At 41.6% G+C, this 14,296-nt stretch overlaps 1 protein-coding gene across 2 annotated transcripts in view; it reads right to left on the bottom strand.

The window, feature by feature from the left end:
- COL6A6 (collagen type VI alpha 6 chain) overlaps positions 1–4,419 on the bottom strand; it is a 101,863-nt gene extending 97,444 nt beyond the window's left edge. Inside the window, exon 1 of one of the 2 annotated variants that reach the window (XM_045004788.1) lies at positions 4,246–4,419. In XM_045004788.1, the coding sequence (XP_044860723.1) occupies positions 4,246–4,264 (19 nt within the window). In that variant the 5' untranslated portion in view covers positions 4,265–4,419. Of the gene's footprint in view, positions 1–3,948; positions 3,999–4,245 lie in introns of those variants that run through there. The other variant, XM_045004789.1, reaches the window with a different exon arrangement.
- Positions 4,420–14,296: the final 9,877 nt, after the last annotated feature.

The following is a 14,296-nucleotide window of genomic DNA, read 5'->3' on the forward strand; positions in this document are numbered from 1 at the left end:
ATTTTTTTTTATATCTATCTATATATGATATTTTGAAACTATGCATAACATCTTGCAGTAGAGTAAACTGGTCATGAATTTCAAAGTGTGATGCTATGACAGATGTGAAGGCTTATTTAATTAAAATTTTGTTGCCAAACATTACTCAGATTTCTTTGAAAATGGAAGTGACTAGCCAAAGCCTGTTTCATATTTTTATAGGAAAACTCCAAGAAAAACAAACAATCTATTAAATGTTTCCCCCAACTCCATGCGCTGTCTTTTCCTGTTAAAAAAAATATTGTACCGAATTCAGGAATATAGCATCATAGGTGGATATGTTCCCGTCACTTCTGCTTTGTGGTTCTGGAACAGTTATGATTTAACATTGTTGCAGTATTAAAATAGCACTGCAGATGCTTCATAAAACAGTTAATGGAGCTCCTAAAAAAAAGGAGTGTGTGACCGGCTTGAGATGGGCACATTCCACATGGCACGATTATGGATTCTGATGTTGAAAATATTTTAATTTAAGGTCACATCAGGCAAAAGAGATATTCTACCCCATAATGGGAGTAGCCAATATGCTGCAGCAATCTCGTTTAGAGAGTGCTAAACTCTGCTCCCCACAACATAACTCAAAGAGCCAAAGTGTACACTCCCCAGAAATGCTCATGTGAAGGGAGAGAGGGGGCCAATACATTTCAACTTCAACTCAGGGGGTTACCTTTGAATTGTCCCCTCACTTGGAGGGATCGGTAGAGCCATCAAGAAGGGAAGGGTGCTGCCTCTCAGTCCCATAGAGTCTCCTGAACTACAGGGAAGAATAAACTTCCTGTCCCACAGAGGGGTGGCTTCTTGGTGCGGCTTCTCTGGCAGCCCTCTACCCCTTGGCAACGTTCCTTCTGCAGGAACCAGACTGCCATTGGCCAGGCATCTCTACTACAAACAAAACAAACATGCCAACTAAGCAACAAACCCCTCACCACAGGGGTTCAAGCAGGAAGTGGAAGTAAATGCAGTTTCAAGTAACTGTTACTATAACCATAGATACCTACTGGGAAAGCAGTTGCACGGGAGGAGAGCAGAACTGCTCCTCCTAGGAATGTGCAAACAATGTAGTCTCACATAGTACACCTTGCCGGGGGCCTGCCTTTGGTGACCTAGGTTTTGGGGGCAGACGTAATGGCAGGCTTTTTCAACAGGAAGACAATGGAAGGGTAGGGGTAGAAAAAGTTTCCAGGAAGGGGAGTTGGAGCAGTAAAAGCCTCCGGGTGGAGGAGGCAAAGAAGATGATGGAAGGAAATTGCCCCTCTGGGAAACTCCTGCATTTTCTCTAGAACTATGCAATGCCTCCACTAATATGGATCCCTCCTTCTCCTGAATGGGACCTCCATCCCCGTGAGCCCCTGCAGAGCCCATTCTTTGCAATACACCCAAGGAGGAGCTTTTGGCAGGTAGTGGGAAGGGGGGGATAATGCAATGGAGGAAAGGGGGCTGATTGTTAATTTCTAATACTACATTTTATACTGAATGATGATGGCAATGTAATGTTATAGCAAACATTTAATACTATTTCAAAATGCTTGAACAATACTATTGGGGATTTTGCTTTTTACCACTCAGCTACAATCACCGGTAAATTATACTCCTGGCCTGGCTCACCAACGTGCCTGTTTTTCCTTCTGGTCTCTACACACATCTCACTCTGGGAGAGCAAGTCAGGCACATTATCACTTTTCCCTTCCATGCCCAGATCCAGACAGAGGCATGAAGGAGATTGTATACCCCTGAGTGGTTATGCAGTCCTGGACAAAGTCTAGTGCTTTGTAAACATGGCAATTTTAGGATCACCTAGAGTAGTGGTTTTCAACCCCTGGGGGTACACAGAGGTCTTCCAGGAGGTACATCAACTCATCTAGATATTTGCCTAGTTTTACAACAGGCTACATAAACACTAGCAAAGTCATTATAAACTAAAATTTCAGTAATAGGGTGCTGAGACATTTTTGTATTTTTATGTCTGATTTTGTAAGCAAGTAGTTTTAAAGTGAGGTGAAATGTGGAGTACGAAAAACAAATCATACTCCTGAAAGGGGTATGGTAGTCTGGAAAGGTTGAGAACCACTGATCTAGCAAGACGTGAAAAGCAAAACACACTTGTCACTTTTTAGTATCAAGTCTTATTGTAGTTTTGAGGAACCTAGTAATCCCTGCCTTTAAAGTCATCAGGCTAAAATATCCATTTCCTAGAGGAGGTTAAAAAATCCTTCCTTTGGATGCATATATTTCTAGTGCAGTAGTGCGCAACCTGTGGCCCGTACGTGGCCCATCAGGGTAATTCGCTGGCAGGCTGCGAGACAGTTTGTTTACATCGACCGTCCCCAGGCACAGCTGCCTGCAGTTCCCACTGGCCGGGAATGGTGAACGGCGGCCAGTGAGAGCTGCAGGTGACCGTGCCTGTGGATGGTTGATGTAAACAAACTAGTCTCGTGGCCCACCAGCGGATTACCCTGATGGGTCGCGTGCGGCCCGCGGGCCACAGGTTGCCCACCACTGTCCTAGTGGAATAATTTCTCAAATATAAATTACTACCATGCCTCAATATCTTCAAGTGAGAGCATAAATAGAAAAAAATGTGTTATTATAAATAAGACAAACCTAGGGAATTCTTCATAATCTGTATGTTAAGTTGATTTGTAAAAGTAAAATATTAAAAAATAATAAATGCTGGAGTTTTGTGTAATATCTAGGTCAGAATAAGAATGAAATTATCTTGGGGATATTAGATTTTCCAAGGATGGAACACCTTCATTTGCACACCAGCATATTTTAATATACAAAAAGGACAGCATGTATATGTATAGATTTATATACAATACATTAACACAAGCAGAAACTTTCATCGTAGTTAAGATTGCAGCAGGACACGTCAGACTCATCCAAAATTTTAAAATAATTGAAATAAGATATGAAGGGAAAAGCCTCTGGCATTCATTGCCACTTTCTCTTACCCTTCAACATCATCAATAACTTTCACTCCATCTCTAGCAGATACTGAAAAGTCACATGTACCTCAGTTTTAGCAAACTTGTGCTCTGCCACAAAATCTTCGTTTCAACCTCATACACTTTTGTATCAAGAAACTGGCACATCTGACTTTCATGCAATCCGTATACATGTAACACCATTCCACCTTACCATCACAGAGGTTGATTTTTATGTTAAGAGTGTGAGTATGTTTAAAGGAGTACATATGGCTTATGAGTGTCTGATGGAGAAAGAAGTGGATGCCTTATGGAGTGTTAATAATAATGCCTATTTCTTATATAGCACTTCTTATCTGTAAAGATCAAAGCACATCACCATCTTGAATGTATTTATCCCCACAACACCCTTATGAGGAAGTGTTATCATTCCAGTTTTATAGATAGGGACGTCGGACACAGAGAGGCTAAGTGACTTGCCCTAGGTCACACAGGAGGTCCATGGCAGAGAATAGAATTGAAGCAGGTTCTCCTACAGCCTAAGCTACTGCCCTAGCCGCTGGACTATCCTTCCCCTTTACTATAATTGTGGACAAAAAAAAGTAAAACATTTATCTGTCATTAGGGTTGTGCAAATGTATCAGTAATTTAAGAGTCTAAAACATTACAGGAACATTGTAATTATCTTAAAAACAAGCATTGAATACTCAGGAAATTCAGAGTTAAAAAGTTAAAATTAAATATGTATACACACATTGGCTATATATGATGATATAAATAAGGGGAGAGAGAAAAAGATTATACTGATAGATTTATATACAAATCAAAGTTCAAGAGATTTTAGAGAAAAATCTGTATATTACCAAAACTTCAGAGTCAAAATTTCAGACTGACAGTATATTTAAATGCAAAACCTGCCACAGAGTGAAATGTAATTTTGTACCTTTCCTTGGTAATGCAGAAGACAGCTTGTGATACTTACCACATAAAGGGAAGATGTTTATCAGCTCAAAACTTTAGACCCTCTAAAGTGGCTCAGGAAAGACAGAACCCCTTTTTAAAGCAACTCTATCAGTGGTTTGCCAAAAAAAAAAAAGCCCTCCCATTATGACAATTAAAATATGTCTCTTTCAAAGGCTTCCAAACCACCAGAAATAATCTCTCCCCCTCTCCTCACACAGTGAAGAAGGTTGGTCTTCAGTGCCGAGTTCACTGCCAGCAGCAGCAGCAGCTATGAGGGTGAAGCTCAGGGCTTCACTCTCCTGGGTTTCTTACTAACCTGATTTCACTTTGAGCATCAGTCGTTCCTGTAAATTCTGCAGCTGAGGGCTGGGTAGCAGCCTTGGGAAAGGTTTTTTTTCTCAGCAGCTTTTAGAAAGGGTGCTGATGTTTTCTTAATTTATTTGTATCAATCCCTTCCCATGCTTCTTATCACAAGTTCTTTTTACTGCCAGGATAATGAGGTGACCCTCATCCCCCTTTAGGGAGTAATGCTGCAAAGATGCAGAAACACAGGCTTAAGGATGTACCAAGTGAATTTTCTGCCCCAGCTGACTCACTCATTTTTTGGACTGCTCACAAAGGGATAATTAGCTGGAAAGCACTTTCCGGCTTTCTTCCAGTTTCTATTTGTAACTTATACAAACAACAGTATATCCTGCTGGACCACAGAAATTTGTCGGAAACTGATAGCCATGATCTATTGTGTATTTTAGCAATAATAATTTTAAAGAGAAAGTTTCCCACATATAGAGTGAGGAAATGGCCATTTTAAAAGTGGGTAGATAGACAGATAATGCAGTATATGTTACAGTTGCATCCCATACATGGCATTTTTAAATTGAGTGCTGTTGAAAGGTATGGAATTGGCAGCTCTGGGAGACTGAAGTAATTTATTCCCAAAACAGGTTCACTTAAGGGCAGCAGCAGTGTAAGCTACCCTGCCCTGCTACAACATACTTCTGGTGCCCCAAACCTAAGCTGGAGTTTAGGAGGAGGAGGAGATCTATGATGAAGAGTATGACATGCTAATTGACAACAGTGGATAACAAAAGCCAAAACTAGATGTTTATTTGAAGTGAGTGTGCCCTAAAAGGATAAGAGGCTTGGAAAGAGGAGATTTTTTTAATCAGTAACTGTTCAACATTGATTTTATCATTCGCGCGCACACATAAACACACAAAAAATATTTCCACTGATAATAATCAAAATGCACAGATAGGCAAAGTAAGAAAAATGCTGCTTGAGAACTTCTTAGAGTTTGATTTAAGGTTATTTACTTTGTATATTTTGACATATGGTGTTGAAAAATTGCATTTTAAAGGTTACAAAGCTTTAATTTTTTCAACATGTACTGTCATTAAATAATTGTTGGACCACTCCCACTCTCTGACCCTCCACCCTAATTCAACCAGAAAGCTCTGGATTGGTGAGTACCTGTATACTATTTTATACTTTATTCATTTTATTGTATTCTAATTCTTTGAAAATTGGTATTCCATTGGTAACGATAACTCTTAGTTAACCGGAATTTTTTATTAACGGCACCCTTCATCCCCCCAACATGCCAGATTACAAAGCCTTTACTGTATTTGTGCAACTGTGAATATTTAAATACACAAAATAAAAAAATACTTAAACACTGATATCAGTCAAAATTATGAAAAAAAAGAAAAGAAAATCAAATTCTGCCAAGCCTACTGCTAAGGCAGTCTGTCATGGGATTGTAGGACTTTCTGGATATTTTTCTTTGGATTATTTTATATTTTTAAATAACAAATGGTGCTGCCATAACTTGAAAATGTCACTTTGCAGGGGCATGATGCTGGTGAAGAGGTAACCAGCACTTGGATGGAAGGGGACTGAGCTAGAACTTGTAGAAACCCCGTTTCTTCCTCTGAAAAAAAATTTCAAACAAACCTTTTATTTAAATATTTTGTGAGAAAGTTTCAAAATGGTTCAGATCAAAATTTTTGTTTAGATTCAAATTGAATTTTTTGTTTTGATTCATGTCAAATTTTGTTTTGATTTAGTGTTTTAATATGGAAATTTTAAATGTTAACCCCTCCCCCCCACTTTTCCAGCCCTCCTTCTTTTTTGCCACTGAATGCAATCAAATGAATGAATGTTGTCTACAGGTTTGTTTTACTTTATTAATTTTTTCCCCTCCCTTTTTTTTCTTTTTCCTTTTCCCACTAAAACTTAAGGACATTTGGAGATGTTACAGAGGGGCAGATTTACAGTGTTTTATTTTTCCTTTTGCCACTCTTAACTTTTTCAAAGCTGGGAGAAATTTTGAAAAATTATGGAGTCGGGGTGGGGGGAAGTGGGAAATATACATGCTGGAAATTATTCATTCTGTTGCATTTAGTGGCAAAAATGAAAAGGGGACAAAGAGGGGAAAACACAAATAACCACCAACATGTTTGAATACAACAAAAAATTCAATTCAAAATTACATGGAAAGTGTCCTTTTGTTTAGAAACTTCCCATACAGTCATTTAAATTACATTTTCCCCACAATTTTTTTTTATTAAACTGTATTTTGCATCAGGAAATTCTTTTGGTCCTTCAGTGTTCATTGAGGTTGGTGTGGGAAGGGTTCTCATTGCTAATCTCCCAACAGTATTGTTTGCTACTTTGAGGTAAATCCAGTGCATCTCTCTCCAGGGCTGATTGGAGGCCTCAGGGAGCAGTGCAGCCTGGAGCAGCCCTGTGTCAACCACTCTTGGGAGCTGCCTCAGAGCGTAGGTGGGTCCCTGATACCACCTCTGAGCTCCTCCTAGAGTTTTTCCCTGTCATGCAAGAAAGGTAGGGCCAGGGATGCAAGCAAACCTCTCAACCCGCCAATATGTGGCATAAGCCATCAAAATATATGACAAATGACCAACGTGTGGAACACCTGGGTTTTTTTGGCCCGTTGTGCAGCAAGTGATGGATTATAATGGCTTTTAGCCATAAAACCTGATTTTAGGGATCTTTTCTCATTAGCTGAATTAAATTGCAAAACTGGCTTATTTGGACTCAAACAGTGAAAAAACATCCTCCCCAAACAGGTTTTAAACTTAAGAACCATTGTAATCCATCAGTTATGGCACAATTCACAACCAAAGCGCCCCTTTGCTCTATCCGTGTCTTTCTCACAAACAGTATCCTTTACCCCCCTGCCCTCCTCCTCTCCCCAGTCCTATTTTCCCCTTTGTTCCCCTTACTGCCTGTTGCTGCCTCCTGTTCTCCCCCACTCCCTTACTTTTGCTCTCCATCCCCAACCCCAAAAGAGCCAGGAAACTACCTGCAAATCCTTCAGGGAGCAGCAGCAACGGTAAAGGCCGTGGTAACTCAGTTCCTCTTCAGGCTTCCTCGCTCCTCCTCTCAGCCTGTGGGCTTGCCTCAGGCAGTGGCAGTGGTTGTGGAGGGCAGCTCCACAGAGTGCTCCCAGCTCTGCGGTCCTCTTGTCCCTGGCTACAGGTTGGCAGCAGACAGTGGATTGCAGAGGCTCCTCTCAAACGCCCAAGGAGAAGAGGTGCTGCTAGTACGTGCCTGTGTCCTCTTCGTGGTGATTTCATCACACACACATATCCGAGGATGTGTGCTGCTTGGTTGTGTCTTCTCTTGTACTTTCACTAGCTTCTGCTGACTGTTGTACCAGCCCCAGAAGACCACTAGCCTGGGTGTAGCAGCACAACCATGAGCCTTAAATACCCCACGGCAAAAACTACAATGAAATATAGTACAGTTTGGGAGGCCAGTCTCCCTCCTTAACTAGACAAGATAGCCAGCCACTTCATTCACACTCACCTTTCACCCAGTCTCCTGTCCACCACCTATATCCTACACCTACTAATTCCTTCTCTTTCCCCTCTCAGTTTCCTACTCATCATATTCTCCTTCTCTGACATGCCACTTTCTCCTGCCCCACCCTTCAGGCTCCTCCTGCCCCCAGATACTTCTGCACCTCTTAATCTGACCCCAGGCTCTGCTGGAACACCCTCAATCTGCCTCCCCACTGCCTTGAACTCACTTTAAATCTGCTGCCTGCTCTCTACACTCCTCTGCACCCCCTCAGTCTCCACATATTCCAGACATATTCCTGCATCTCCTTAGCCTTACTCTTGTTCCCTCAGACTTCTCAGTTTCCTGTACAGTTTCTTAACACTCACCTATGGCCACCACCGCCACAATCTCATTTCCAGCTCCTTCATGTTCTCTTGTCCCCTGCCTGGTCCTCATATGGTGACTAAGGAGTCACCGTGACTTCCCTGAGGGAACCTGGCTTCAGCCCCATGAAAAACAATCAGAGATGGTGGCCTTCTTTAATGGGGCATCATCGCTTTGATGTGTAAAGGCTGTAGGGAAACGGCAGCCACCATGCTGTGGGAAGTCAGTCCCACTGATAGCAATTGGAGTTGGTGGCCATTTTGGATTAGGACAAAATGTCACTGGTCTGAAGGCAGAAATCCACTGTTGCTAACTTGAGTGATGTTATCAGTATTGCCAACCCCAAAATTTCAAAACATCAGGAGTTAGACTCCAAAATAGCATTAGCTGGGCCTGGAGGAATATAGACCCATGTTAGGCCTGAGTGAACGATGGTTTTAAATTGAGTTTGGATATTAGCATGAGCAACAGGCCCAAAGTGTGTGAGCAAAAAGAAAAAAGAAATCATGAGAAAAGAGGGTTATTTGTGTTAAATGTATAGTGACTCTTTGGAATAGCAGCATTATTTTACTGAAGGATTGAGCTGAAGTAATACAAACAAAGAAAACATGGTTAATTGGGTATCAAGTGCAGTAAATAATTGGTTATATGTTTGTTTGTTTAATTTATTATAGAGAAATGCTTAGCCTAGTAGTTAGGGGAAAATATGGCAAAGTGAGAAAAGGAAAAAAATGAGTCTTGAAGAGAGCAGAGTGCAGCCCTAAAGTGATTCAGCTGGCTTTAAATAAGGTCCAGTAACCAGCAGTGATATCACGTGTTTGTTATAGTTTGTAAAATGGAAGGTATCCTAGCTACTTTTTTGTCAGACTTTTTCTTACCTGCTGTAAAGTCATGCCATGATGGGAAGGCACCTCCTGATCCTGTTGTAAGTATATTGGCCAATGCTTATAACTGTATTGTTGCTATGGATATAGAATATAACGGTGAAAATACTTAAGCTGATATTTTGGATGTGGCCTTTGACTAACAAAGGAATGCTTGTGTGGAATCTGAGTCATGGTAAACCTTAATAAAATTATTAGGAAAATTATTTCGAACAAGGCTAGGGTTGCCAATTTTGGCTGGATATATTCCTGGAGGCTTCATCACATGATTAATCTTTAATTCTGGGAGACTCCAGGACAGTCCTGGGGGGTTGGAAACTCTAAACAAGGCCCAAAATCATGACTTCTTTTAAAAATTAGGTTATGGTGTTTGGTCTGTCTTTTAATTTGTGAATCACTGTGTGAGACAGTTAGTGATCCCAGCTCTCCCAAACATAGCGCATAAGGTGATTTTGGCCTCTGATATGGAGGCTGCTGCCTGATGGTGTGGAGCTTCTAGTTTCTTCCCCCAAAACCATTGTTCTCATTGATTTTTCTTCTCTGTTCCCTGCCTCACATCTGTCCATCCCTCAACTAATTATACTCCCCGCAACCCCTACATCAATTTTAGGTCTCCAACTCCACATCTGCCCCTTGCCCTGCCCAGTGTACCTCTGGTGGTTCATTGTGTCCCTCTCCAAGGCGTGGGGGGGTGCAGCTGCTGCAGGGTCCCCTTTTCTGCTTCCCAATCCTGGGGGAAGGGTAGGAACCTCCAGCAGTTCCCTCTTCCTCCCAGGCCACCCCAATGAGAATGTCATCAGCTGCTCCCTCTTCTGCTTCCCTTCCCAAAAATCTCCTGTCTACTCTCCAGGATAGGGAAGACAGCTCTGCCAGCCTCCTGTACTAGTCCTGATTGGGGAGGGCAGCCAATCAGAGAGGTTTTTGCCCCTGAGCAAGCTGGAAACCCCATGAAAGCTGCTCCTTCTCCTGTTATATTGAGACTGGCTCCAGCAACAGCCAAAAGTCATATTACTCATGGTGAAATCACAAGAGTTGGCAATGCTGTATTAATGTGTGTCTCACAATATTTATTGTTTGACAAAGTCACAGCCGCTTTAATCAAGTAATCAAATGATTGCATGAGAATCTCACTTAAAAAAAATAAAGCTGAGTTTCTAGCCCTCATGGCTGTGGAGAAAAGTTCACTCCCACTGTTCCAGTATTGGAAAGTCAACACACAATTAAAAAAAGAACCTCACGATGTTTGGAGTTTGACTCATGACTTTTGACCCATGAAGGCTGGCAATTCTGTAAATCAGAAATTCATCAGAATCATTAGCTAACCCAAATATTGAGAGACTCTCAAAACATAGCAAGACTTGGGAGGTGGGCAGGCTGTACGAGGATCTCAGTATTGCTATAGGAGCCTAATCCACACCTGCTGAAGTCAATGGGACTCTTTCCATTGATCCAAAGCCCACGGAAACCAGACCCTGTACAAGGAGCATTGTGCATTCTGAGGCAGCTCCAGCACCTTCTCCCCATCTACTTCCTGTATCCCCATCAGCCAGCAACTCTCCCATAACCGCCAGCACTTCCCTGCCTCCCCTTTTCTCCTCTCCAAGCAGCAGTGACATGAAGAGTATGGATGACTAAAGGCAGCTTTGCACAATCCTCACTAAAGTTTTCTGGATCAAACAGGCTGAGCTAGTCATTTTTATTTTGGGTTGGCAAGCTTTGGTGACAATTTAGCAAAGCTGATATGATCTCTCTTTATGTTTGGGAGGTAAATGGTAGAGAGGGCACTGGAGCCACTTCAGAATGCAGGTGGTTCTTCTTACATAGCTGCTCTTACAGCCCTACCTTCCCTTCTGCATGGAGGGGTGAAGCTATCAAAGGCACTTGCTTCCAAAGTTCAGACAAACAGCACCTAAGAAAATATTTCAATAAAAGTCTATTTAGGCTTCCAAAGTAAATCAAGCACCTGGGTGGAGCTGTGTAATTTTCAAAATTGATGCTCTCTGATGCCATTAATACAACAGAATCCGAAATCTCACTTAACAGGTTTTACATACGTCTTACAGCTTTACTTTCCAAAGCCAAATTCTGTCCTCATTTACACCCATGCAACTGCGCTGATTGGAATGGGAATGTATGAGTTTAATGGTGACTACCATTGGTCCAATAGCTCAGACCACCCACAATTACTTGAACTAGAGAAAATATCTCGATGTTTATATTAATGCTAAGAATTGCACAAGTCAACACAAATGCTCAATTTGCTTTATAAATAAGGCTAAACAGACTTGAGGTTTTTTTGGATGACATTTTGTTCGTCTACCTTGTTTGTGCATGTTTTATGTACTTTCAAGTGTTTTCTTAGTTTTTATGCAAATTAAGCCAAACCACCAAATTTCAAACCAATGTGAACTACACAGATAAAACAGAGGACAAAATTTAACTTTCATTCTGCAAAACTACCTCTCTCACACTTTAGATAACTAACGTGGATTGTGGGTAAAGCTCATCTGTGCAGGAGTCAGAACTTTCTCAGTGGCTGGTCTGAGACAGAGGAATGAACTCTCACAGGAGCTAAGGACCTCAGAGATCTCACCACTTCTGCTCCAAGTGCAAGATCCTTATCTTTGACCTTGCCTTCTCTAACAAACACATAGCAACACGTATGTTAAAACAAACAAACCAAACCCTACAAAAACAAGACATTCCCTGCACATACTTCTTCCCCCTAAGAGAGAATGAGAAAACAAACAACATGGCACAGATGTTAGTCAAGTTGTGCTATACACTACTGGACGGCACTTAGATACTATAGCGACGAGCACAACAGAAGAACCGATATAAAATAGTCTTTGAAGCCTCAAGAGCTATGAACTTACAGTGACAAGTGACCCATGGCACCAGTAGTTCTGCTTTTTGTAACCTGATACTGAGCTTTCTTTTCCTGATATGAAAGTGCCCTCTGACACATTGCTCATTTATATGCAGCAGCTTCTGCAAGGGCAGCCAATGAAGTATCAACTTCAGGAATAGGAAGTGGGGGATAAGGGGGAGAGCAGAACTTCCCATAAGCTATGATATTGAAGGAAACAGTGTTCCCTGACTCCCATGCACAGGCAGAAGTTCTCAATTTAACGCTTAGAGTACAATCACTTCCAGGCTTTTAACTTTTTGACCACAGCAGCTGTTCTGTCTCCACAGCAAAATATTTGCTAGTGAGTTTATTTTGTAGAAAAACCCTGCCTACTTTGTTGTTCATCTGAGATTGGGAAAACATCTCCTTTTGGCTAACAGCATTAAAACTGCTAAAAGTTCATTGGCACTGGGAGCAACAATTTAATTTCTATATTAGTAGTGAGTTCTTTGTTGTTATCTCTGTTGAAATATTTTCTCCAGGCCCCAAATGACCCCATTATACAAGGCACAGTACACACACTCACAAGTTTGAGACAAGATGTAACTGCAAGTATGACAATCAAAAGCAAGAGAGGAAGGACAAGGGTAACTATCACAGGAATTTAAGTGAGCTGTTGCACAAGTATTTTGTTAGTTTTTTATTCTTAATTTATTTTAATTAAATAAAATCCTATATCCCCAACTGGGGCACAAACCATTGTTCACTGGCTGATGTTTTGTAGGCATCATAGCAGGGATATGTTGTGAGAAGAATTTGAAGGAGAGGAGAGTAGTAGCAGTAGGAATTAATTCAGGAAGGGGTTCTCTTTGCTAGTGGTGCCATGGAAGAAGGTCCGGGAATGCTGTGGAAAAACTGACAAACAGAAAGATGAGGTTGGCATTGCTGGCAGAGTGGGAGAGGCAGGAGATGACAAGAGAGAAAAAGAGCAGGATAGGTAGAGAGAGGTAGAGCTGTGAAACACCTTAGGAGTGCGGGCAAGAAGCATGAACTTCATGTAGTAAAACAGAAAGTGGGGAGTGATGTGGGGAGACGAATGAGTTAAGAATCTGATTCTAATAGCCACGTTGACTTGCATAACTTATAAGAGAAACCTACATGTGTGTATTAAAGCCGGCCAATATATCTGGCAAACTGAATAGCCAGAAGAGACGCAGAAAGGAAATGATACTCAGTAGTCTGACATTTTGATGAACCTTTAGAGATTTTATGTAAATTTGGGTTACAGAGCCAAATACTATAGTCAGAGCCAGAAAAAACACATGGATCAAGCTGCCTGACCTCCTATCTCTTGCAGCATTATTCCTTCCAGTATATCCTGGCCCCAGTGCAGTCAATGAGAGACTTGATTTCAAAGGTTGACTTCAATGAATCCAAGATTCAGTCCAGGACTACATAATTTTTTAAAATAACTCACTTTTTTTTATTTTGGAAGTTTTAACTGGTTTGCAAATCATTACCATGTAACTATAAGGGATAAAACAATAATCATTACAATAGTGAACTTTTTTGTGTTTCCTTTTGGAAACTTTACCTGGTAATATAATCAACTCTGTTTTACAGGTGTTATATTACAAAGTGAGCCTCTGTACATCATGCTGGATATGTTGTTTCTAGTGAATTTATTGAATTGAGTGAAACTACTGATTATATGAGCATATGCTATATTTTCCACAGAACCATTCACTGCACAGGATGGACAGCGAATAAGGCAAGTTTGTATGTCAAATGAGGCTGTTGGACCCCTTTTAAATTGCCCAGGTTGGCCGTAGGACTCCTAGGCACACACAACTGCTCCAGGCCCCACACTTTGGGAGGCGTGATTGGCCAGTGCGGCTGGTCCCAGAAGTAATGGATTTGTCACTTCCATCCCAGGCCCTGCACCCACCTACTTCATATGATAAACTTGAGGCCCCTCTATGTCTATGCTGGGCTCTGACTTGGCACATCAATACTGAAGTTTTCCATTCTGTAGAGATAAGGTAGGTGTGGATGCAATTATCTTCAGATGTGTCACCACCTTAGGTAGGTATTTTGTGAAGACCTTTGGTTCTATGGAAAATCTGAAAGGCAATACCTTCTATTGATATTGATTGAATTATTGTGAATCTCAGATACTTCATGTGCCACAGGTGGAGAGTTATGTGGAAGTATGCAGCCTCTAAGTTGAGGGCCACAAACCAGTTTTAAGCTTGAAGAGATGGAATGATGGCAGGCCAGCTGATGGTCAGGGGTGGGAGGCAATGGGCCTGGCCACAGGACTTCTAGGCGTGCACGACTGCTCCAGGCCCCGTGGACCAGCGAGATTGGCCAGCACGGTCAGTCCTGGAAGTGATGGTTTAATCACTTCCATCCTGGGCTCCACACCCCTCTAGGGA

The sequence above is a fragment of the Mauremys mutica genome, chromosome 2, assembly GCF_020497125.1.
Source record: "Mauremys mutica isolate MM-2020 ecotype Southern chromosome 2, ASM2049712v1, whole genome shotgun sequence".
In the NCBI taxonomy this organism is placed as follows: domain Eukaryota; kingdom Metazoa; phylum Chordata; order Testudines; family Geoemydidae; genus Mauremys; species Mauremys mutica.